Consider the following 24,538-nt stretch of genomic DNA (forward strand, 5'->3'; position numbering starts at 1 on the left):
GATCTGAATGTCAGTTGCCCGCCCCCCCCCCCAGCCTGTGTGGTTGCAAAGATGCTCTAACAGGAAGCGGGTTGAGGAGCTGCACAGCTTCCTGCCCCCCAGGGCTGCGGGGCCAGAAGGGCGAGTGCCAGGTCGGCCACGAGACGCAGCTTCTTGCCCGGGTCCTGGCAGCTTCCTCTTCCATAGCCACTTCCGTGCATGTAGGGCCCCAGAGGCAGGAGCTGCTACCCGTTGCCAGGCCACCCTCCACCCCTAGTTGGGAGCCCTGCCCCCTGGGGCCCGGCCAAGCCCAGAGGCTGGCTTGGGATCCCATGGGGGACTGGTAGAGGGCAAAGGTCCTGGGGGACAGAGGCAGCTGGGCCAGAGCCCTGGGGCTCCAGCCATGAAGTCTCGGCAGAAAGGAAAGAAGAAGGGCAGCTCGAAGGAGCGGGTGTTTGGGTGTGATCTCCAGGAGCACCTGCAGCACTCGGGCCAGGAGGGTAAGAGGCCCCTCAAAGCTGCGGGCGGGAGGGGCGGAGCTTCTCTAGACCCCCATCGAATCTGAGGACATGAGCACCTCCAGGTTCCCCTGGAGAAGGGGCAGTGGCTTGGGGTTGCCACCCAGCAGGCCAGGCAGGAAATGTGCTCGGTGAGGAAGGCAGGGCCGCTCCCCTGTGCCTGCCTGGAAGGGTATAGGGAGGCCGAGCAGGTGAGGATGGAGAGACTGGGAACTCAGAACAAGTAGGAGAATCAGAGGGAGGCTGCGGGTACGGGGTCAGGAAATGGCTGGCAGAAGGGCCAACGCATGGTCCTTGGGGTGAATGGGAGGACACAGAAGGGCCCCCGCGAGTCTGAGGCTGGCACCATGGTCGGAGGAGAGTGCCCAGGGACCAGGTTAAGGGGCTCGAGCCCTCTGCCACCACAGGTGAGAGTGAGGAGTGGGAACAGCCCCTCCCCACTCTCCACGATTCTCCTGTGTCCCCGCACAAAGGAGAAGCTGGTTCAAAGTGCAGGACAAGGGGAGAGACTGCTGAAGTGGGGGCACCAGCAGAGTAAGAGGCGGCTTGAGGCCTGGTTTGAAGATGGAGTGGGGAGAGCAAAGGAGGGTGGTGCGGGGACTCTCTGTGGAGCTGGCCCAGCTTCCTCCCGGGGGGCTTCGAGGGCTTGGCACTCAGGAGGACCAGGGCCCAGAGTCCAGGCTTACTCCACTCTGTGCTTGGCCTGGAGTAAGTTGCCACTCAAAAACATTTCTTGACTTGAATTGAAACTGAACGCAGGTATCCTGGCCTGGCCCAGCTTGTCTTGGGTACACCGATCTCCATCTCCTCCCAGAGAAGGGCCCGCTCTTCCCCCACCCCCACCCCACCCCAATCTGTCATTTCCTCTTTGTCCTCTGCTCTCCTCTGGGCTGTGGCCTGCAGCAGAGGGGGTGATGGTGGTTCCCGGCTCACTTCCTGCTCACAGCCCCGCCCTGTATCCCCAGATACCTTCTTCCCCTTTTCTCCCCACCCAGGGGCCCCCATCCCTACTGGCCTCAGTTAAGGGAAAACCCAGGCCCCACGGAAGAGTGTTGAGCCGAAGCAGCTCCTTGGTGCCTTGTGCTTCTCAAAGGGCAAAGCCCAGCTGCCCCATGCAGGGCGACCCTTCACAGGGGCCTCCCCTTGACAGTGAAGACTCCCGGCCAAGGGCACATGGCTTCACTGGGGCTGATGTTCTCCTCCCAGTTCTCTGCAAACCCAGTGCAGCCTGTTCCCGGGCTCTGCCCTTCCCCATGGCCCGCCATCCAAGCTCATGTTGAAACACTGAGCCCATATCCAGCACAGACCCACTGCTTGACCCTTCCTGGCCTCTGTCTGCACCCCTGCACGTCAGGGCCCTGTTCTCTGCCAGGGATAGACATCTGGGGGCCTGGCCCTGATCCCAGTGCATCCCAGAGGGGAAGGAACACCTGCTGCCCTCCCAGAACTGCACGCTGGAGCCCAGTGCGGCTCCTCTCCCTTCCGCCTGCCCCCCCCAGCCCCTCCTGGCACTGACAGGTGGAAAGTGGAAGGACTGGGAAGGCTGGTGACGGCTTCTCTATCCCGAGGCCCAGTAGAAATGAAAGTCCTGGCCTGGAGATCTGTCTCTCGTTCATTTTCCCTCTGATTATCTTGGTCCCCCATCCTCACATCCTGGCTCCATCTCAGCGTCTTCTCCCAGCTGTTTGTCCCAGCAGCTCTCTGCTCTTGTCCTTCCCCATGCCCTACACGTGTTGAGTTCTTCCTTTCCCTAATCTTTATCTCTTTTTAATACCTTGTTCAGAATTCTGATTCTCCAGGTCCCTAAGCTTCAGGCCTCTCCCCTGACCTGCCCCAATTTCCTTGATGTCCCTCTCTATCCCTTTGACTCTGCCACCCCAACCCTGTCTCTAACTTGTATTTCTGACCCCAACTCTCTGATCTCTAGCTTCTTGCTTCCCCGCCCTCTGACCCTGTTATCCCTTCCCCATTTCCTTGACCCGTGTCCTCAGTGGCTCTGCTCGGAATGCCTTCTTTAGTCTTCTCTGGAGGTTCAAAATCAACAGAGAAGGACAGGGTGGGGAAGATCTAGCTGGCTTGGTTGCAATCCGTGTGAAAAGGACCTAGGGTTTAGGGGACAGCAGACTGTTTACGAGTCACGTGGTGGCCAAGAGTTGGTGTAGCATTCGGCGCCCATGACAGGAGAGCAGCTTCCACAAGGAAGGCCCACCCCATCTCTGCCTTCGGGGAAGGGTGGTCAGGTCAGGAGGGCCCTTGCAAAGGGCACAGGTCTGGAAGGGGCAGATGGTAGGGCCAGGACTAAGCTGGGTGCCCAATCCAAGGCAGCCGTCCCCTGAGACTGTGCAGCTGCCCTAGGTGAGGTGCGTCTAGTAAGGAGGTGCTCAAGGGTGTGCGTGTCACAGGGAGATTGTGCAGGCCTAAGACTGAATGCTTCCTTCGTTTTCGTACCCTTCCTTGTCTTACCCAAGTCTTGGCTCTGGAGTGCAGGAGGGTTAGGGTGTGGACACCAGGTCATACGAGGTGGATAAAATAGTGGTTGATGGATGGACTATTTCCTCCATTCGTGTTTCTATCTTAATTCCACAAAGAACTTGGGATGGATGACTTCCAAACCCCAAAACTTTACAAAAAGAGTAAAGGACTGAAGGAACTGAGTTGACAGGAAAAGAGGAGGAAGGGTAAGATCAGGACCCAGAAATGCGTCTCAGCGGGTTCTGGCCGTGGGCTGTGAGCTTCCTGACAATGCCAGTAGAGGTACCCCCAATTGGGTGGGAGCCTCATAAAGCCCAAAAGAAAAGCAATGCAGGTGGCTTAGGAGAAACACGGCTTTTTCTGACACTGGTGCCTGAGAAGGATGACTCTGGTGAGTGTCAGTTAATAGGAGGACTCAATGTTTCATCTTAGGCAATATTCTCTATTAAATCTCCAATGATGTCGCCAATCCTCAGAGTTGATTGATTAATTCACTGAGTCATTTAGTAACCATTTATTGAGCACAGGCCCTGTGTCAGCACTGTGCTGGGTGCTGCGGAGGAGCGTGCTACTATTTGTCCAAAGGCATAGACACAAAAGAAACTAATCATAACAAAGGGCAATGAGTACTTTGACACAGTTGTCAACAAAAGTCTGTGGCAGCCCCCACACCCGCAGTCAGAGGGGAGAACAAGTCCAGGCGAGGGCCGAGTAACAGGAGTGGTGGTCCTGAGGCTTGTTCATGGACTCGCCAAGGGCTGGATGGGGCGATTTGTTGGGGAATTGGTTGGGGCTGCAGAGGGAGCGGCAGCTTGGACTTGATTTGTGAAGGGTCTTCTATATCTCGCTGAGGGGTTTATATTTTATTCTGTATCTGGAAGATAAGCAGTGAAGCTTGGGGTGGAGCAGGGTGTGTAAGACAAAAGATGTAAAGCAGGGACGTGCTTTGAAAATAGCTGTGTGGCCTTGTGGGGATGGGGTTCCATACATGGTCTTGAGGGTTTCCACCATAGGAGACACCATGTCAGATTATACCGGGACCAGCTAGATGGCCCATACTTAGATTCTGTCCTTAGGGAGGCTACAGTTTAGCAACATAGGAGGGGGCCCAGGGTTGGGACTCATAATCTGCGTTTCAAGCTCTTGGAATTGTTTCCTGGCTCTAACTGGGTGACGCTGATCCCTCAGACCTTTGATCCTCAGTTTTCCTGTCTACAAAATGGGCACTACTAGGTATGTAATGCACAGTGCTTGGCATACAGACTTCTCTCCTGAATCGACTTCAGTGAAGGTTTGTCACCGTTCTGTGTACAACAGAACTAATGCCCATGCACCTGCTTTCCAGAGGGGGTGTCTCACAGCGCTCCCCTCAGCCCTGTTCCACTGCAGGCGGGACAAGTCCTGTTCCTTTACCTTGTGTAGAACGCTATGTAAATGCACTTTCAGCACCACGTCCTCACCTTGAGTCAGTCCCCTTCCAACCAGATTGCTGCCCCTGCAAAGATTCCAGGGTAGCAGCTAGGAAGCACAGAGAGATGAGGATCAGCTCGACAGGGCAGAGCATTCTAACAGGAAGGCAGAGTTTGCATGGCAGTGAGCCCCTCACAGGGTGGGGGTGGGGGGCGGTATGCTGAGGCTGCAGACCCCACAGGCAGAGGCTGTGGGGTTGGCAGGTTGGAGCAGATGCCCCTTGACAATTGGACAAGCCTCTCTTCCGTGGGCTCCGCCCTCAGTGTCCCCAAACTCCCTTTCCTGATCCTTCCATCCTGCAGGCCCCTGCCGTCTCTGACCCCCAGACCTCTGACTTCTCTTCCTCTGCCCCGTGTGTCCCCAGTGCCCCAGGTGCTAAGGAGCTGTGCAGACTTTGTGGAGGAGCACGGAGTGGTGGACGGCATCTACCGCCTCTCAGGGGTCTCCTCCAACATCCAGAAGCTCCGGTGAGCCAGGCAGTGCGGGCAGGGCTGTGGCCAGGTGGCCATGAGCTGGGGGGCGGGGGTGGGGGTTGGGGAGGGACAAAGATGCTGACTGTCTCAGGGAGGGGCTCCAGGAAAGGGGGGTCATGTGCCCCAGGCCCAGCCTACGCCCTGCACACACACACACACACACGCGCGCGCGTGCACGCCTCTCCAGGCCCACATATACCCACCCAGCTTTTTAAAAAATTTAGATATAATCCTCACACCATAAAACCCACCGTTACAAAATGTGCCGTTCCGTGCCTTTTAGTATGTTCACAGGCTCACATCCATCACCACGCTCTAATTCCAGGACATTTCCTCACCCCCATCAGCAGTCACTCCCCGTTCTCCCCCCAGCCCCGGCACCACTGGCCGACTTGTCTCTGTGGATTTTCCTGGACATTTCACACAAGTGCGACTAGATATCTGTGACCTTCTGTATCTGGCTTTTTCGCTTAGTATGTCTTCAAGGTTCGTGCATGTTGTCATGTGTACCAATGCTTCATTTCTTTTCGTGGCCAAGTGGTACCCTGTTTTATAGCTTCAGCACGTTTAGCTTATCCATTCATCAGTTAATGGCTCTCTGGCTTGTTTCCACCTTTTGGCGTTATGAAAACGTCCATGTGCAAGTGTTTGTGTGGACTTGTGCTTTCATCCTCTGAGTATTTACACAGGAGTGGGATTGCTGGGTCATACGGAAACTCTACGCTGCACTCGTAAAGGAACTGCCGTACTTTTTCCATTAGCAGTTTCCTCATTTTACGTTCCCACCATCAGTGTCTGAGGCTTCCACTTTCTCCACATCCCTGCCAACACTTGTTACTCTGTGTCTTTTTTATTACAGCAACCCCAGGGGGTGTGAAGTCACAGTTTATCTATACTTGCATTTCCCTAGTAGCTACGGAAACGTGGGCATCTTCTTGTGAGCTTTTTGGCCATTTGTACATCTTCTTTGGAGAAATGTCTATTCAAATCCTTTGTCCATTTTTAAATTGGGTCACTTGTCTCTTTTGAACTGTAAGAGTTTTTTTAATATGCTGGACATTAGACAGTTGTCAAATCTGTGAGTCCCACATACTTTCTTCCACTCCGTGGGCGGGCCTTACCTTCCTGACAGTGGTCTTCGACACACAACACCTTGTGATTTTGATGTTTAATTTATCTTCTCTTTGGTTACTTGTGCTTTTCATGTCAACTGTTGCCTAAAGCAAGGTTACGAAGATTTACACTTCTGTGTCCTTCTAAGAGTTACAGGCACCCATCTTACAGGTACCCAGGACACATTCAGGCTCATGCCCCACTCCCACTGACCCCTACAGACCCCACATCGCAATGCACACCTGCAGCCACAGCCCTGACGGGTGTCCCCGTGGACATGCACTTGTGTCCTCACCTGCTCTGCATACGACACACACGCCCACCCTCCCTGAGTGTCTGCACTTCCCCAGGCAGGAGTTCGAGGCTGAGCGGAAGCCAGAGCTGCGGCGAGACGTGTACCTGCAGGACATCCACTGCGTGTCTTCGCTGTGCAAGGCCTACTTCAGGGAGCTGCCCGACCCCCTGCTCACCTACCGGCTCTACGACAAATTCGCCGTGAGTTCAGTGGCTGGGTGGCTGCTCTGGGGTTGACATCCCAGGTGTGTCCAGTGCCACACAGAGTCTCAGTGATCCTGAGTGACAGGGACTCATCCGTGGGGAAGACTCCTCCCCTGAATCTCCTCTCCCCTACCTGTGCCCTCCCCACCCCTCCCCTTCATCCTTTCTCGGAGGCCTGTGGACCACAGCAGGGGTGACACTTGGGGGAGGAGTAGGGACCACGGGGTCAGAGCCGCAAGGCCTTGGAAGTCACCTGGACTGAGCTCCCTGGCCACATGCAGAGGGGACACTGGGGGGCCCCTACTTTTAAGGAAATGACAACCCTTTGTAGAACTCTCCATGAACTGCTTGTATGTTGACTGTCTGTAAGAAAACGTGACAAGAATGCTGTCCAGAATGAACCTTTAAAACGAGTGGCACTTTATTGAGCATGACAGTATTTGGAGCTCTGACCGCTGTGGCAGCCGGTAGCCCACGCAGCTAACCTGGGCTGGCGTGGCCTTCCAGGGCACCTTGGAATAGCCATGCCCAGGGGCACCCACGGTGTGTGGGGGGGGGCATGGCTACAGTCCCGTGCCAGGGAGCCACCCACAGAGGACGACGGCACAGGTGGCAGCGAGTTGCTCAGGGCCACAGAGCTTTTAAGTGGCAGAGCCCAGATTCAGCGGCAGGTCTGTGTGCCCCAGATCGGAGCTGTCTGCTGCCAGTGTGTGTTGTTTCCTCTGGGGCAGGGACCCTGGGCTACAGCACGGCTGTCAGAGAGTCTGGCTCAGAGCTCCAGGCAGTCAGTAGGGCCAGTGCTGCGGCACTGACTCCGTCTTCCGGAACCAACCCCAATCAGGAGGCGGTGGCAGTGCAGCTGGAGCCCGAGCGCTTGGTCAAGATCCTAGAGGTGCTTCGGGAACTCCCCGTCCCAAACTACAGGTGTGTGTGGCCCCCACACATCCCAGGCGCACGCTCCTCCTGGCGCCAGCCCCCAGGCCCCAGCCCCACGCCTGCCCTGTGTGGCTCTGTGTGACCCCTGGCCCGTGGTGCCCCTCTCTGCAGGACCCTGGAGTTCCTCATGCGTCACCTGGTGCACATGGCCTCCTTCAGCGCTCAGACCAACATGCACGCACGCAACCTGGCCATCGTGTGGGCTCCCAACCTGCTGAGGTGGGCAGTGTGTGGGGACGGCTCCAGGAGGGCTGTGGCTGTGTGGCTGCACTGGAGGGGGCAGAGGGGGGCTCACGGAGCCCGGTGAGAAACGGGGAGGCGCAGGGTCACCCTGAGTGGGGTGGCGCTCACCCCGTAACCCGCTCTGAGCATGGGCAAAGTCCCTATGGGCAGCGCTTTGAGTATTCTCACAGTGTCACTGAGCTCAGGGACTTGAACAGGACAGGTCCTCGTCAAGTGTTTGTTGGGCAAGTGTCTTGCAGTCTGTTAGAGAACTGGCCTGCATATCACTCTTTATGGTGCAAGGCAGATTGTGAGAAATCACAATATTCATTATAAACATGGCACCCTAGTGTACGGGAAGGTAGAAATTAATTGAGACGAGGATGTCCAAGAAGGCTTCCTGGAGGAAGTGGCATTTGAGACTTGAATCGTGCATATGATTTAAGAGAAGGAGATGGCTCTAAGGGCATGCAGGGGAAAGGGTGTAAAGCATGTGCAGGGAGAATTCAGGGAAGGCAGTGTGGTGGGGCTGGGGGAGAATAACTCCACGTCTCCACAGGTCTAAGGATATAGAGGCTTCAGGCTTCAACGGGACGGCGGCCTTCATGGAGGTGCGTGTGCAGTCCATCGTGGTCGAGTTCATCCTCACGCACGTGAAGCAGCTCTTTGGGGATGCTGCCCTCTTGAGTGAGTGTCCTTCCTGCCGTATTAGCATTTCCGTCTGGGAGTCGAGTCAGAACCATAGGAAGCCTCTAAGGAGGTCTAGTTCAGTCTGCCTGTTTTGCAGATGAGGAAACTGAGCCTTGCAGGGAGGTGGTGCTTACGGCCACCTCTCCAGGGAGAGGGCCTGGAGAGACAATGGCGCAGTCAGGACTGGAGCAGGCTGCTCTCGGTCTGGGCATAGCTTGACTTCTTAATTGCCGTGCTGGCTCTCAAGCTGGGGACTGATCATTGTGGCGCCAGCCCACCAGGCCAGTGTCATTGGGATCTCCTGGCCGTTTGTCCTGGAAAGCTCACTCCCTCTTGAGGGGCCAGACAGGGCCCTCCGGGCATATCCGTAGCCTGGTAGTGGGTGAGTGGGCAGGTAGATGAGCTGGGTGCCTGCAGCCCTGTCTTGTCTCTGTTCTTGGCCGGTCAATCCCTCTTCTTTTCCGAGGTGGTGAGATGGATAGCGGATGGCGGTCCCTTCCAGGGGCTCGGGCGTCGGGCAACCCTGAGGACCTTATGCCCAGGTCCCTGCCCTACCAGCTGCCGAGCGTCCTGCAGGCTGGGGACGGGCCCCCGCAGATGCGGCCCTACCACACTATCATTGAAATTGCCGAACACAAGTAAGGCCTCCTTCCTGGACCCTCCTGCCCCACACTGACCGCCAGGTGCCAACCCCAGTGATTTCTCCATCCCCTCCAGGAGGAAAGGGTCTTTGAAGGTCCGGAAATGGAGATCAATCTTCAATCTGGGTCGCTCTGGCCATGAGACCAAGCGTAAACTTCCGCGGGGGGCTGAGGACAGGGGTAAGTCTGGGGAGGTATAGGGGAGCTGCAGCGCGGGTGAGGGGGCCAGGCCCTGCCTCTATGCTGTCCCTGCCTTGCAGATGACAAATCCGATAAGGGGACGCTGCGGCCAGCCAAGAGCATGGACTCACTGAGTGCTATGGCTGCGGCCGGTGATGGTGAGTATAGGTGTACATTCCTAGGTGTCTGCGTGCGTGTGTGCACGTATACCCATGTGTGCATATGTGTGCGTGCATGTGCTGTGTTATTAACAGCATGGGCCTGTGAGCACCTATGTGGAAGCATGTCTGTGTGTCCATAAGGGAATGACAGTATTATTAACAAAATCACTGTGAATTCGTGTGTGTGTGTGTGTGTGTGTGTGTGTATACATGTGGCCAAGTGTGCTCGCTAACTTAAAAACTATGTAATGAGCGCCTATTATATACCAGCCACCAAGCCAGGTGCTGAGTTAACAGTGGTGACCTCATTGCCCCTCTGTGGGCAATGTCACGAGTACAAGCAGAGACAGAGTGGTGTGGGCGTAATGGCCCGTGAATACCTTCAGGCAGGGAAAGGGGTCCTAGGTATGTGCAGGCAGGGTGACCTTGGACCTGCTGGCTGTGGAGTGTTTGCTGGAGTTGCCAAGGGAGCTGGGAGCATTCCTGAGGTGTGCAGGTCCCTTGCAGCTGAGGCTGTTGCCCACCTCTGTCCCCTCCGCAGAGCCAGAGGGGCTGGTGGGAGCCAGCAGCCCCCGGCCAAGCCCGCTGCTGCCTGAGAGCTTGGAGAGTGAGTCTGTGGAGGCAGCAGACGGTGAGCCAGAGCCTGACACAGAGGCCCCGGGCAGCAGCAACTCTGAGCCCGGCACGCCTCGAGCGGGGCGGTCAGCGATCCGTGCGGGGGGCGGCAGCCGTGCGGAGCGCTGTGCTGGTGTCCACATCTCAGACCCCTACAACGTCAACCTCCCGCTGCACATCAGCTCCATCCTCAGTGTGCCCCCAAACATCATCTCCAACGTCGCCTTGGCCAGGCTCACCCGCGGCCTGGAGTGCCCTGCCCTGCAGCCCCGGCCAAGCCCTGCCTCTGGCCCCGGCCCCGGCCCCGGCCTCGGCCCTGGGCCCCCAGGTGAGGACCCAGGGGCCGCCCAGCACTGGGAGAGGGGACTAGAAGTCCAGGCGGAGCTGGGACGGTGGGGACATCGGAAGCCGCAGGCCTCGGGCTTTGGGTGGGTAACTTCAGCTGGCTCCCTGGTTCAAGCCTGGGAGAGCCAGTGATATTATGTCTGAACTTGTGTGAAACCCACAGAGAGGGGACCGGTCATGTACCCAAGGGTGGGGTCTGTGTCAGGGGTCATCGAGTCCAAGGTGGGGACGTGCACTATGTCATGGGAATAACGGTCATCACATTAAGTCTAACAGCTAACATTTATCAAGGGCTTATCACACACCGAGTGCTGAGCTAAGTGCTTTGCAGGTGTCAGCTTATTTCGTTTTCTCATAATCCGTGACACAGGTGTTATCCTGTTACAGCAGCAGGACCTACCTGAGACTTGGGTTAAGCAATTCGTTACTGATTTAGGTGGGAGGTGGCAGAGCTGTGGTCTGACCTTTGCTCTGACTCCACTTCCTCAAGAGTCACTGGTGACAAGTGCTGGGGCATACAGGGCAGTGGGTAAGGACATAGGCCGTGGAGTTGGGTCATGTGGGTTCAAATTTCGTCTGTGCTACTTGTGTGACCTGGGACAAAGTGTTTACTCTCTTAGAGTGTCAGTTCCCTCATATGTATAATGAAGATAAATGTCCCGATAGGGTGGTTTTGTGTGGAAGGTAAGACAGCACATCGAAAAATGCATAGATGGTGCTCGGCACCTGGTGGGAGCCCAGTAACGGCAGCTGTGAGCCAAAAGTTCCGGTGCTGGGCCCACGCTGCAGCGGTGCTAGGAAGGGCTTTGACCTTTGTATTCCTGGGACTACCTTTCTTTTGACAGATGAGAAGTCAGAGGCCAGTCCCGCCCCAAGCCCCCTAGCTGGCTCAGACCCAGAGGACGTGGCCGCGGGTCTGGAGGAATGCCTGTCTCAGGAGGTGCAGGACTCCTTCTCCTTCCTCGAGGACTCAAGCAGCTCAGAGCACGAGTGGGTGGGGGCTGAGGATGGAGCAGCAGCCAAGGCAGGAACTGCAGCAGCAGCCTTCTCCCCCGGGGAGGACGATCCTGGGATGAGCTACCTGGAGGAGCTCCTGGGAGCTGGGCCTCAGGTGAGGAGGAGCTGGGCCGGGCTTGCGGGTGGTGAGCAGGCCGCAGGGGAGGCAGGACCAGCTGGTCCTCAGACAGTGCTATGCCCGCAGGTGGAGGAGTTCTCTGTGGAGCCGCCCCTGGATGATCTGTCTCTGGATGAGGCACAGTTTGTCCTCGCTCCCAGCTGCTGTCCCCTGGACTCTGCTGGCCCTGGGCCTGAAGCAGAGGAGGAAAGTGGGGAGGATGTCTTTCTGAGTGCCTACGATGACCTAAGTCCCCTTCTGGGGGCCAAAACCCTGGCCTGGGACGGTCCCGGCAGTCTGGAGGCCGAGGCCGCAGGGTGCAGGACTCAGGAGGCTCCAGGGCAGGCTGAGGGTCGGCAGGCACACGGGGAAGTTGGGAACAAGGAGGCTGAGCCTGGCAGCAGGTGGGACATCAGGGAGGAGGCTGAGGGGAGCCCAGAGAGGGAGCTAGAGGCTGCAGAGGCAGGTGAGGACGGAGGGGAGGCTGGGGGAAGCCTGGAGGTGATGGTCAGTTTGAGTGGGAAAGGCACCAAGGCCATGGGCGAGGAGTCCAAAGGTCAGCAGGAGGAGGAGAGTATGGAGGAAGCTAAGGGTGTGGAGGACACAAGAGGGGAGCAGGAGAAACACCAGAAGGAAAGGAAGACTGAGCGAGAGGAAGAGTCTGAGGAAGGAGAGGAAGCCCAGGCGGAAGCTGGAAGGGACCCAGAGCTCGAGACCCCGAAGGACAACCCTGATGAGAGCGAGGGAGCTGGACACAAACAAGAGGCTGAGGGGGGCAGAGAGGATGAGGATGAAGTCAAAGGACAGAGGGAGAATGGGGACCAAGGGGCAAGAGAAGACGAAGGAGCTGGTGAAGACAGCAGAGGTGCAGAAGAATCAGCTGAAGGAGGAGCGGGGCAGGTCAGCCAGGAACGGGAGAGTGGAGACGGAGAGGCAGAGGGAGACCAGATGGCTGGAGGAGAACATTCAGAAGACGACTTCCTCTTTGAAGGGCCTTGCGGAGGAGAGTCCCTGGAGGTTGACGGTGACAAAGAGGGCCACGCCCAGGCCTCTGAGATGGAGCGGGCAGCCCCGCAGCCACCTCGGCTGGAGGAGATGAAGCCTGAGGGGCAGCCCAGTCCGGAGGGCTGCAGCCTGCGGCCCTGTCTCCTGGGCCCAGCCGGTGGAGTGAGCATGCGCCTGGCTGCCACCCTGGTTCAGGTCCAACAGGTGTGCTCCGTGCCAGTGGTGCCCCCTAAGCCACAGTTTGCCAAGATGCCCAGTGCAATGTGTAGTAAGATCCACGTGGCTCCTGCAAACCCATGCCTGAGGCCTGGCCGGCTCGATGGGACTCCTGGGGAGAGGGCTTGGGGGTCCAGAGCCTCCCGCACCTCCTGGAGGAATGGGGGCAGTCTTTCCTTTGATGCTGCAGTGGCCCTGGCCCGAGACCGCCAGAGGACTGAGGCCCAGGGAGTTCGGCGGACCCAGACCTGTACTGGGGGAGAGGACTACAGCCTCCTCCCCAGAACCTCCCCCTGCAGCCTGACCCCTGCCCATTCCCCTCGGCCCCTTAGCTGCTTGGAGCTCCCATCTGAAGGCACAGAAGGGTCTGGACCTCGGAGTCGGCTTAGCCTGCCCCCCAGAGAAGCCCAGCCCTCTCACCCCCTTCTGCCCCCACAGCGTCGAACATATGCATTTGAGACACAGGCCAACCCTGAGAAAAGCGAGGGACTGTGACGGGCCAGAGCACTGGGCAACGGGGACAGTAGTTGTCCCGAATCTCTGGGTCCCTGACCAGCTGTGACTTCTGCAGCCTGAGCAGCTGTGGAGCCCACCTCTGTGGGTTCGGCCCTCTCGCTTCTCTCTGACTGTGGGAGGCACTGCCTCGGTTGGTTTGCCTGAACTTGGCTCAGACACAAAGCGCTTATTCCTTAGGAGGTCCCCAAGAAGAGGTCCTGTTCCTAGGGAGTGAGGTCACTGGCCAGAGGGAAGAAAGAGCAGGCAGAACACGTAAGAGGTTTCTCAAAGTGAAGACTGAAGGGGGAACTCCAGCCAAGTTTCTGCGTCCTCTGAGGCTGTGAACTTCTCTCCCTGGAAGCCCCCAGCGTGGGTGTGGGAACAGGGCCAGCGCCGAGCCTTTCCCACACAAACACTTGTAGGGTTGCTCAGCTTGTTCTGTTCTCGGACCCCTGTATCCCTGCTGGCCCTCTTAGTCCCCGAGTGGGAGTGACACGTCCAGCAGGCTCTCTGGAGACCTGGGTGTTTGCTGGAGGGACTGGCTCCCTTTCTATGTCCTCCACCCCTGCCTCTGTCCCCTGAAGGAAGAGGCCTGTCTGGCATCTCCTTGGCCTTTGGAGTCATTTCCTCCGATTCCAGGGAAGGGGAATGGCATCCCCAGGCACTGGGATGGCTTCTGCAGGCAGGCTGGGGCCTCCAGTCCCATTCTACGGAAGGGGCGACGGTTCAGAATAAAAGTTGTATTTTTACATGTAAACAGTGTGGAATTTCATTATTCTTATGGAAGTCTTGGGTGATAGGTGTGATAATTTCACACTTTGGCCAATTGTTGTCCTGTTGTTCGCGAGCTCTGCCTCCGTTGCCATGGCGACCTGAGGCTAGAAACCCGAGCTGGGCTCCGGGCGGTCAGGAGAAGGGGAAGGGAAACCCGCGTTTCCGTAACGTGCAGCGCGCGCCCGCGGGGCTGGGCCCCGGCTGCGTGTGGCTGTCGGGCGGGGACACTAACGCTAACGACGCCCCAAGGCCGGCCGGCGCTGTGGGACCCGTGGAGTCGGCGCCGCTCGTCCCGTCCCGCCGCGCTCCTGCGAGCCCGACGGGGAAGCGCGGGTGCTGAGCGACGAGGTCCCGTCACAGGCGGGAGCCTCCCGAGCTGGGGGCCCGGGGCGGGGGTGTCTGCGTGCGCGGCTCGGACGCCGCCGCCAAGCAGCGCTCAGGCCTGAGCGCGCCCAGCCACGTCCCAGCTCCAGCAGGAAACACTGCGCGCCGTGCCCTCGGGAAGGACGGCGCGGCGGCCACGCCCGTGCCCACAGCTCTGCGGGCCTCACTCCCTCTCCCGGAACTGAACGGAACGGCCGCGTCCAGCTGGAAGAGCGGAGCACAGCTAGGCGACCGCCTCCGGCCGTCGCTGAAAGCGCAGGCCGCTCGTCATCCTTCCGGGTTCCCGGGAAGTCTCCGCCCCTCGGCCCCAGCCACGCCCCCGTGCGGCGCACCCTGCAGCCCTAGAGGCGCAGCGAAGGGAAGTGGGCGGCTCTCTGCTGGGCGGGCCCACGGGGCACTTCCGCCCCTCAGCGGCACTTCCGCCCCTCAGCGGCATGGCCGCGCGCCGGGGTCGCGCATGCGCAGCGGCCCATGGAGCTGCCGGAGTCGGGACAGGGGCTGCTCTGTCGGGGAGAACCGGCGGCTGAGGCGGCCTTGGCCCGTGAGTGCGGGCCCGCGGGAGGCTGGAGGCTGGGTGGGCCGGCCAGACAGGGCGGCCGTGGCCCTGTTTCCGTGTTTCAGGTCCGGGGACGCCTGGGGAGCCTTTGTTTGGAGGGAGGGGCCGTGCCAGGCTCTGTCGCTCCCACCCGCTTTGTGGGCCGACTCGCGCCCGCCCCGCGCGTCCCGCCCTGCGCGCCCGGCCGAGCGCGGCGCCCTGTCGGCCGGCTCGGCGGGGCCGGGGCGCGCGCCTGGGGCCGGCGGGCCTGCGGGGGACGCCGCCGCGCTCCCCGGCGAGGTCCGCGCGCCGGCTGCTGTCGCCGCGGGACTGTTGGCCCTTTGTGTCCGGGCCGCGCAGGGCTCTCGCCGGCCCTCGTCGCCCGAGCGCGCCCGCACAGCGTCCTTCCTGCTCTCGGAGTCGCGCGCCCCTCGCGCTCGGGAAATGCTGCCGCCCGTCCCGCGAGGACGGGAATGCGCAGCCGGAGCCGCCGCTGTGCTGGGCGCTGCCCCCGTGACAGCTGCGGGCGCTGCCCCCGCCGCCCGCGCCCCGCGCCCCGCGCCCCGCGCCCCGCGCCCCGCGCCCCGCGCCCCGCGCGCCTTCCTCGCCGCCCCCTGCAGCCAGCGCCGCGAGCCTGGAGGGGCGCTGTCCCCGCAGGTCCCAGGACGGAGAAGCAGGTGGTCCCCAAAGCCGGCGCCACTTCCCCTTGGGGACTGGGGCTTCTTGCGGCGGAGCTTCCTCCGGACAGTTTCACTTTCAGTTCCCTCTCCTTTTTTTTTGTTTTGTTTGGTTAACACTTTCCTTGGATCCGGGCTTTCCAAGGGTCACCCGCTGAAGATTTTCCTTGGATAGGAAAGGTCTGGGGGACCTAATGGGTAGAGATTTTACACAAAAGTTACCCTTTCATGTGGGATTTATTTTATTGGTTTTTTACTATGTAGCTGTCTCTCTCTGGAGGCATCTGTCTGCTCAACCCTTTGTTTTTCCTGCCCCTTGGCTGGTTGTCAGGGTCCTAAGGCAGGCACTTTGTGGACGGATTCCTCCCTCATTCATTGTCCCTTGTCTTTGCCAACCCTGGCCTGCAGTTTTCTCCCTTCTTGCTGAGGCTCCATTGATTTGGAGTTGTCATGGCAACATTGTAGCAACTCTTGTTCTAGGCTCGGTGAATAAAATAGATGGGGCTTGAAGAGGATACACTTGGGCTTGAAGAGGATACACTTGGGCTTTTGAATCGTTAACCAATAATAAATGACATAAATCTGCACACCCCAAAACAAGAGCCCTGTCACTGGAATGGGGCCCGAGGGCCAAGTGTGGCATTTGTAATTCGGGAGGGTTTTCTAAGGGCAATGAGGTTCAAGTTTTCCCTTCCTAGGTTTGAGAACAGACATTTCTTGGTTCACTGTTCATACAGTAGCTTTTTCAGTCACTGTAGCCCCTTCCCCAGCATCAGAATGAAGGAAGCTGATTGTGCCCTGTTCTTGGCTGTGTCTTCATGGAGCCTAAGTTCTAGATAAGGGCAGGTGGAGTGGGGTGGGGGGGAAGGCTGTTCAGTTTCCTAGAGTCACTGCAAACTATCTGATTTCTACCAGGACTTAGCACTCAGGCCTGTGAGTCAGGAGATACAAAGACTTCCAAAGAAGGACCAGTTCCTCGGATGTGCCCCCTCACAGAGAGATGAAGGGGTGAGTGAAGAAGAGCTCGGGTCTGGGGTGGGGGACGGGAGACCTAGAGAATGCAAAATGGCTCAGAGCATTGGCTCTGGAGCCAGGCAGGCCTGGGTTCAGCTCACAGCTCCATCACTTACTAGCTCTGCGGCTGGCCTTCCCTTCTGTAAAATGAAAGTAGTGTTACCAGCGCCGCTCTTGGTACTGAATAGGATGGTGCCTGTTCAGTGCTTAGCTCGGCTTCCATCCACAGGGAACACTCAGTAGATTCTAACCTAACCTAGCTCTGTGGGAAATGCCAGTGAGCTTGGGAGCCACACGTTACTGGGCCAGTGAGCTTTACAGTCACTCCTCCCCGGATTCTCCCCATGTCCCTCCACAAACAGGCAGCAGAAAACAGCTGAAACGGAAGAGGGGACAGTGCAGATCCAGGAAGGTGAGTGGTAGAAACAAAAGTGAGCTGGGACCAAGAGTCCATCATGGCCGCTCTCTCTCCCACGGGCTACCTCCTGTGCTCTTGTAATTCAGGTGCAGTGGCAACTGGGGAAGACCCAACCAGTGTGGCTATCGCCAGCATCCAGTCAGCCGCCACTTTCCCTGACCCCAACGTCAAGTACGTCTTCCGAACTGAGAATGGGGGCCAGGTAAGGGAGGGGGCCAGGTGGCTGCAGGTGTTCCTGGGGGTTGGGATTGAGGGAGGTCGTTGAACCTGTCGGGAGACCTGGCTTGGAGGATGAGGTGAAGCTGTGGACTATTTAGGGGTGGGGGTGGAGCATGCCGTTTGCAGTAGAGATTGGGACGGGGTAGGGCTATGCTGAAACTTCCGTGTGGGGCAGGAGGGGGAGAGGCTGGGTCTGTGTCCCTCAAGGGCTCTTACTCCATCCACGAGAAGCTCTGAGGGGCCCTGGGAGCCCAAGCGCGTGGTCGCTCATCCTTTCTTCCCCTCCCTGCTTCTAGGTGATGTACAGGGTGATCCAGGTGTCCGAGGGGCAGCTGGATGGCCAGACTGAGGGGACTGGTGCCATCAGTGGCTACCCTGCCACTCAGTCTATGACCCAGGTACAGGGGTATGGGTGGGGGAGGGAACTGGCTCTCTGAAGAGTGAAATGATGGGAAACAGTGGGGGGGGGGCGAGGCCCCCAGGGCTGCCTGTGCCTGTCTGGATGCCTCTCCCTCTGGGTAGCTACAGAGCAGTTCCTGGGGGAGTATCTGACTGTCACTGGACTCAGTTCTCTTGCTCCCCTTGCAGGCGGTGATCCAGGGTGCATTCACCAGTGATGACGGCGTTGACACAGAGGGCACAGCGGCTGAGACGCATTACACTTACTTCCCCAGCACGGCCGTGGGGGATGGGGCGGCAGGGACGACATCCGGGAGCACAGCAGCTGTCGTCACTACCCAGGGCTCCGAGGCACTGCTGGGACAGGCGACCCCTCCTGGCACTGGTGAGATGCTGTGAGGTGCTGGCTTGACGGGCTGGCGTGGGCTGTGGGCCAGCCACTGGGCGCTGGGCCTCTCCCCATGGCCCCTAAGGATCACTGAGGCCTGCGCAGGCAGAGGGTCTGTGGCTGCCCTTCCAGTAGTAGGAAGTTCGCTCTTGTCAGGGGCGGGTCCCAGGGACTTGGCCTCAGCTGGGTGACGTTTCTCGCCCCATGTCCTTACGGCACCCACCTGCATGCCCACAGGTCAGTTCTTTGTGATGATGTCACCACAAGAAGTGTTACAAGGAGGCGGCCAGCGCTCCATTGCTCCCAGGACCCACCCTTACTCCCCGTGAGTAACCCTGTCTCTTCTCAGTTCCGTGAGTGGTCTTAGTCCCTGCCAAATCTTGTGCGATTCCTGACCCCACAGTCCAATCTTATTTTTTGACCTTCCATCACTCTGGCTGCCCTGGGCTCCGTTGTCAGGAAGTCAGAAGCTCCCCGGACAACTCGGGATGAGAAACGCAGGGCTCAGCATAATGAAGGTAGGGGTGGCGTGCTGGGGTTGGGGACAGCAGTGATGTCTGAGGGGGAGACTTCTCGCCGCTCACCTTGTCCCCCACTTTGCCCACAGTGGAGCGCCGCCGCCGAGACAAGATCAATAACTGGATTGTGCAGCTGTCGAAGATCATCCCCGACTGCTCCATGGAGAGCACCAAGTCTGGCCAGGTCATGGCGGGACCCTGACGGTGGGCGGGAGGCCCAAATTCTGTCTCCTGGGCTTGTTCCCAGATGTTGCGAGTGGGCATTCACAGCACTGCTTTCTTCTTTTCTCTCTCTGAGGCTCCTCAGGGCACACTGAGGTCCAAAGTGTGAGCGTGCTTCTGGAACGCAAGCCACGTGTGTTATCCTAGTCCTCATTTTGTTGGCTTTTTCTTGCAGAGCAAAGGTGGGATTCTATCCAAAGCCTGCGATTACATCCAGGAGCTTCGGCAGAGCAACCACCGGTTGTCTGAAGAGCTGCAGGGGCTGGACCAGCTGCAGCTGGACAATGACGTGCTTCGACAGCAGGTAGATTCCTGGCTTCAGTGCAGCGCCCTGCGACCCCATAGCCTCTGGCCCAGCTGGGGACGCTGCACTTCGTTTTCATCTTTTTCCCTTCAGCGGCGGACGTCTGAGTCCATCAGGGTCTTGGCTGTGCCACACGTCTACCCCCCCCCCCTTATTGCCTCCTTCTCATGGCAGGTGGAAGATCTTAAAAACAAGAACCTGCTGCTGCGAGCCCAGCTGCGGCACCACGGAGTGGAGGTGGTCATCAAGAGTGACAGCAACTAGCTCTCGGCATCCAGGGGCTGTGGGCCCTACAGCCCTGTTCCCAGGACTGCAGACAGCCCAGGAGCAGCAGGCTAACCTGGGCCCCTTTCCTTCACTGCCCACTTCTGGCACGGACGGGACTGGGGGAGCTGAGAGGCGTGTGTCCAGAGGCCCTGTGGTACAGCAGCCTGCAGGGGAGTGACACAGGGATGTGTCCTGACAGCCTCGCCCAGCCCCACCGCGCAGCCCTGGGCCCGGTGCCCCTCCCGCACGGTGCCGGCTCCATGCTGGGTACTGGACACACGGAAGTGGGGGGTCGCCCAGTGCTCGCTCACAGTGCCAGCAGAGGATCTGCTGAGCAGTGCTGCTCCGGCTGCCCGGGAACTTGGGAACTTGCACTGGTTCTCCCTCCCCTGGAGCTCAGAGGTGCACCTGAGGACGCTGGGGAGCGGATGCTGAGCAGTGGCTGCTGCCCCAGGAGGAGAAGACTGGCCCTTGGCCGAGGCCTATGCAGGAGCCTCTGGAGCCAGGGAGAGCCACAGGCCGGGGCTCAAAGGACCTTCCCCTTCCTGGGGACTGTGTCTTTGTTCCCTTTCCTTTCCTTTTTTTTTTTTTTTAAAGATAAAATATTCAGAGCCACAGTTGTGTCCTGTTTTCCCTTCTTTTGTGGGCCCCCGGGGCGGGATGGACGGGGCACATCGCGCTTTGACCAGTGAGGGCTGGGCCAAGATTCCGCCGTGTGCTGCTCCTGTGCTCGGTGCTCCGAGTCCTAGTACATGGCCCGCGCCGGTGGGTTGTCACAAACGCCAGGATTTCTCTGGTTGGCGAGTGTCAGCGGCACGGCGAACCGGAGCTGCGGGCCCGTGCGGGAGGCTATGCGTTGCTTCCGGTTCCGGTCTCCGTTCCCGGTGGGCAGGAGGGATGCCGGCGCCCGTGGGCCGCCGGGCAGCATTACCGCAGCTGGCGATGGCGGCGCGCACCGTGGCTGCAGGTACTGAGGGAGCCCCCGGGAGGAGTGTAGTGGGGTGCGGGGCGTGGCCGCGGTCCACAGCTGCCCCTCCCAGTTGGGGTGCCGCGGGGTGGGGGGCGACCTTGTTGGGGGCGGCGTGTGTGTGTGTGTGTGTGTGTGTGTGTGTGTGTGTGTGGCGGCATGTGGGGGGGGCGGCGTGCGGGGGGAGGGGAAGGCGTGTGTGTGTGGGGGGGCGGCGTGCGGGGGGAGGGGAAGGCGTGTGTGTGTGTGTGTGTGGGGGGCGGCGTGCGGGGGGGGGCGACATGCGGGGGGGGGGCGGCGTGCCTGGGGGGGGGGCGCCGGGAGGCCCGGCCCTGCAGGCATTCGGGCCCCTGCCCCCGCAGCACCCACCGTCTTGCTCCCGGAACTCCGCTCGCTCCTGGCGGCGCGGCTCGTGGACGTGAGATCTGGGGGGGGGAGGGGAAGCGGCCGCCGGGACGTCCCCGGGGCGCTCAGTATTCGGGGTACGGGATTGGGAGGGGCGCCGGCACGTGGTGGGCCCAGGGGCTTAGCCGAGGGGCCTGCGCGGGAGGTGCGGGGAGGCTCTGCCGTCCCTCCGCCCCAGGCTTCCCGGGGGAGGCCGCCTGCAGCGGGCCTGGCGGCACAGCCGGGCCTCGGGTCTGGGGGAGACGGGCGCCGGGGAGGCGCTGCCCCCATCCTCTCGGCGACGCTCGGAGTCCCGCCTCTCCTCGCTCCTCCGCACGCCGCCCCGGGTCACAGGTGGTTTGGCTGACGCCCAGCGGGCGGGCTGCGTCCTGTCCTTGAGGTCGGGGGTGGTGGCCGCCATGTGGCTTGGGGGGCCCCTCGAGACGTATTCGACCACCGGGACCCAGTCCTTCCAGGCAGAACCCGAACCTGAGACCGCCCGTTCTGTCCTCTGACTCCCTCCCAGCGTCGGTTGGAAAGTGCCCTGCAGGTGGAGCCCGCTGCTGTCCAGGCTTTGTTCTCCGCCGAGAAGCCGAGGCTGGAAGGGGACAATCTCAGTCAGTTTCTTCTGTCAGATGGGCGAGCGTGGCTTGCAGGCCACCCAGTTGGCCCAGCGGCCTGGATACAGAGGGGATGGGGAGGGTGGCTGCTGGTGGGGAGCAACGGGGGACTGACTGTGCCCGGCCTGCCCTGCCCTCACCGGGGCCTGTCTCCACAGGGCTCGCAACTATGCAGGGGCCTATGGAGAAGGGCTCCAGAAAGGAGGTTAGGTGGAAGGTGGCTTCTAGGCTGTGAGCCCACCCCCAAGGGACACGTAGCTCAACGTGACGAAGAGGCTGACGTGTGGGGTTGCGCCAGCCTGCACACGCAAAAGCATGAAATAAAGAGCATTTCATCGAAGCCCTGGAAGCATCCAGCTTGTCAGGTGAGTTGAAAACAGTCCTGATCTTAATCTAGGTCTCACTTCAACCCTGGGTCCTTCTTGCAGCTTCATCTACTCCCCCACCCTACACACACTGAACAAAAGAAAAAATCCCAGCAGTGTCCTGCGACTACAATTCTCCTACAACAGTTGCTTTCAGTCCAGGATGCACATCAGAGTCACCTGGTAGCTGAAACAAAGAATTGGGCCCCTTCCAGATTTGGAATCTTGGGGGTGAGACCTGGGCACCCCCAAGTGAGCCCCTCGAGTGATTCTAATATGTCTCAGGAGCAAGAATCACTGCTGGAGACCAGAGGGCAGCACACTAGGGCCGCTGGCCTCACGGCCACCACCGGTCATTTACATACTGACTGTGGCTGCTTTTGTGCCAGCGTGGCAGAATGCTTGTAACAGACTTTGCGTCCTTCAAAACCTGAGGTGTTTACTGTCTAGTCCTTTCTGGAAAGTGAGTCTACCCTCGCTCTCGAACTTCAGGTGCCCAGTCCCAGCTGGTGGCTGTAGAGGTGGAGGCCGTCCCTGCAGATGTGTCAATCCCAGGCTGTAGGTGTGCGGGCTGCTGCGGTGCCACCAAAAACAGGTCCCAGCTGTCATCAGCACTGTCCTCCGATCCCATACTGTGCTGAACGGAATATAAATCCGTAAAAATAATGAAGAAGCACGTGTTTACTGAGGCAAAATCCCACACTACACGGTAGGGGTATGCGCATAACTTCCCACTGGCATCACGACAGTTTGATGCTTATCCTTCCATGCCCTTTAAATATGTTAATGGCAGAGTTCTGACTTCTTAAGTTTGATTTTTTAAAAAAGCGTTATTCCTTTATTTGTGGAAGAGAGAGTGGGGTCAGAGATGGACCCAATTTTCTGATTTTTCAAGTTTCTGAAGAAATTCCTTCTGACATTTCCTGCATTTCTTGCACTTCTCTCACCTTTTCCTTCTGCTTCCTTCCCTCCCTCCTTCCCTCCCTTTTTTCCTCTGCCTTCTGGACGGTACCCAGCCCTTGTACATCTTTTTCCTCACCGTCCACGCTGCACAGTTTACACAACCGTCCCTTCTGGTCTAATCAGTACATTACTGTCCTAGCTTAGCTGGACATCGTGGGTCTGGAGATAAAGTGAAATAGGTGAGAGGCTAGCCCAGGGTCTGAAAAATAGTAGGTGTCAGTTACTGTTTGCTTCTCAGAATGCTTGGGACATTTTCCTGGGGTCCAGTTTCCCTCTTTGAGTCTTAACTGTTCTAGTCTTCCCTTTTTCCTTCCTCAAGTATTATAATTCGATTCTGTCATTTCTTAAGTTGAGGCATAATTTACTTGTAATAAGAGCACAGTTGTTAAGTGTTCAGTTCATTGAGCTTTGACAATGGTATGCTCACGTGTAACTCCCATCCTAAAGAAGACACTGAAAGCCCCAGCATTTCTCAGGCCCCTCTCCAGTCAGTTACATCTTTAGCCACTTTCTAGGCCACCATTTGCCATCTTCTGTCCCCATAACCTGGTTTCCCAGCTTCTTCCTGCTTGCCAGCCTGTGCGGTGCCTTGTTCAGTTTAGCTGATGGAGGGTCCAAAGGATCCTGGGAGTCGAGTGAGCTGCCCCCTCTCCCTGGCTTGATTATTCAAAGCAGATTCCTCTTTCTCCCTCATCGTTGGGTCCATAGTCTTGACAGGCTGTCCCCACCCATTAACTGGCCCTTGGTGCTCTTTCCGTTTCCACAGAGCTGGCTGTTGCAGCCGGTGAGGCTTAAGAGCCAGTGTCCCAGCTCTGTGACATCCCTGCCTTCTGTCTTCCTTTCCAAACCACAGCACCGATCCTGACGCCCCCCAGCTCCGGCCCCCAGGCTTCTGCTCCCCATGTACCTGTGTCATCATAGCTCCCACATGACATGTTCATGGTTTCTCGCAGTCGATTGTGAGCTCTGCAAAGGCAGGAACTGCCCGTGTTTCCTTACATCTACTGCCTCTAACACGAGTTCTCAGTAGCTGTTTGTGGAGCTCGACTAGCCTCCCGACTTTCAGAATCTTCTAATTTAAACCTTTCGAAATATCACTGCCTGAGCAATCTTGAAGTAACATTTTTATCTCATCGGTGCTGATCATTTACAGCAGGTCCTTGTTGCCTCAACACTCCAGCATATACCTGGGCCTGCCCTATTATGTAACCTGTAGTCTGGACCCAGGGTCACCCTGCCTTTCCAAACTTATCTTCCATTACCTGGCTTCTCTTGTGGCCCAAGTAAACTCCACTCCTCCCTGACCCTGGCTTTGACTCACCTTTGCCCCATTTGGGAAGCTTCCGGTCTCTTATGAAACACTCTGAATTCCCCAAGAATTAGAAGAATGTGTTTGGCAGGACACTTGCTGCCATCATCCAGAGGGCTTTTAAAATGAAGGAGAAGGGAGAAAAATAACCAGATAAATGATAAAACTGAATTCCATGAAGGACAAAGGAAACAGGAGAGCAGTGAGGCAGGTACACACCTGTTTGTGACTTGCGTGGCTCTGCCCCTCTAGCTGAGCTCTTTACGGGGTGAGGCTGTTCATTTACTTTTGGCCAACAATTAAAGCAGAACCCAGCACATAGGAGGTATTCAACAGATGTTGAATTTTTACTCAGGTGTTTAGGGAGGAAAATGCAAAGGAAGAAAGTTGGGAATGATACGAATGGTAGCATGACATTATGTAAAGAGTGAAGGCCGTGAATCAGAGTTCCGAGTTTCAGTTCTGACTCAGTGCTACTTAGTGGTCACTGCAAGTTACTATTTTAAACTATTCCAACTCTCCCTTTTCTTACCTGTAAAATGGAACTTAAAAGACTTATCTCCTTGGATTGGTGTAAAAGCTTCCTGGGATAACATGTAAAGTACATGCCATATAAAACGTGGTTTTGGAGATGTGCATACAAGAATGAATAATAAACACTATGCTAA

The 24,538-nt window shown here is 58.2% G+C and overlaps 3 protein-coding genes across 6 annotated transcripts; all 3 read left to right on the forward strand.

Moving 5' to 3' along the window:
* Positions 1-113: 113 nt before the first annotated feature.
* On the forward strand, positions 114-13,897 carry ARHGAP30 (Rho GTPase activating protein 30). Its single transcript, XM_081025989.1, has 12 exons — positions 114-479; positions 4,804-4,906; positions 6,376-6,520; positions 7,365-7,447; positions 7,571-7,678; positions 8,241-8,368; positions 8,838-9,009; positions 9,089-9,192; positions 9,273-9,350; positions 9,895-10,296; positions 11,159-11,424; positions 11,515-13,897. The coding sequence occupies exons 1-12, from the start codon at positions 383-385 to the stop codon at positions 13,141-13,143; spliced, it is 3,315 nt and encodes a 1,104-aa protein (XP_080882115.1). The 5' UTR covers positions 114-382; the 3' UTR covers positions 13,144-13,897.
* Positions 13,898-14,051: 154 nt separating this feature from the next.
* Positions 14,052-19,879, forward strand: USF1 (upstream transcription factor 1). 4 transcript variants are annotated; one of them, XM_081025110.1, is made up of 11 exons: positions 14,052-14,842; positions 16,429-16,521; positions 16,890-16,939; positions 17,032-17,116; positions 17,461-17,562; positions 17,753-17,948; positions 18,189-18,276; positions 18,411-18,469; positions 18,559-18,653; positions 18,867-18,995; positions 19,170-19,879. In XM_081025110.1, exons 5-11 carry the CDS (start codon positions 17,464-17,466, stop codon positions 19,257-19,259), a joined length of 756 nt encoding a protein of 251 aa, XP_080881236.1. In that variant the 5' UTR covers positions 14,052-14,842; positions 16,429-16,521; positions 16,890-16,939; positions 17,032-17,116; positions 17,461-17,463; the 3' UTR covers positions 19,260-19,879. The 4 variants fall into 4 exon arrangements, with proteins under 4 accessions (XP_080881236.1, XP_080881234.1, XP_080881235.1 ...); XM_081025108.1 differs by having other exon boundaries at positions 14,694-14,842; positions 17,032-17,147; XM_081025109.1 differs by lacking the exon at positions 14,052-14,842 and having other exon boundaries at positions 15,455-16,521; positions 17,032-17,147.
* Positions 19,880-20,204: 325 nt separating this feature from the next.
* TSTD1 (thiosulfate sulfurtransferase like domain containing 1) lies at positions 20,205-21,463 on the forward strand (the record flags this gene model as incomplete). The annotated part of the gene is given in 4 exon segments (XM_081026207.1): positions 20,205-20,229; positions 20,592-20,647; positions 21,140-21,229; positions 21,231-21,463. Coding segments are annotated over 4 exon segments (288 nt in total). The 3' UTR covers positions 21,348-21,463.
* Positions 21,464-24,538: the final 3,075 nt, after the last annotated feature.

Source organism: Rhinolophus hipposideros (assembly GCF_964194185.1).
Source record: "Rhinolophus hipposideros genome assembly, chromosome: 19".
In the NCBI taxonomy this organism is placed as follows: domain Eukaryota; kingdom Metazoa; phylum Chordata; class Mammalia; order Chiroptera; family Rhinolophidae; genus Rhinolophus; species Rhinolophus hipposideros.

Coding starts and splice junctions, on each gene's coding strand:
- ARHGAP30 (XM_081025989.1), top strand. CDS start 383: ATGAAGTCTCGGCAGAAAGGAAAGAAGAAGGGCAGCTCGAAGGAGCGG. Junction 7,448..7,570: donor CTCCCCGTCCCAAACTACAG/GTGTGTGTGGCC, acceptor CCCTCTCTGCAG/GACCCTGGAGTTCCTCATGC. Junction 10,297..11,158: donor CCTCGGCCCTGGGCCCCCAG/GTGAGGACCCAG, acceptor TTCTTTTGACAG/ATGAGAAGTCAGAGGCCAGT.
- USF1 (XM_081025108.1), top strand. Junction 18,277..18,410: donor AGGACCCACCCTTACTCCCC/GTGAGTAACCCT, acceptor CTCCGTTGTCAG/GAAGTCAGAAGCTCCCCGGA. Junction 18,996..19,169: donor ATGACGTGCTTCGACAGCAG/GTAGATTCCTGG, acceptor TTCTCATGGCAG/GTGGAAGATCTTAAAAACAA.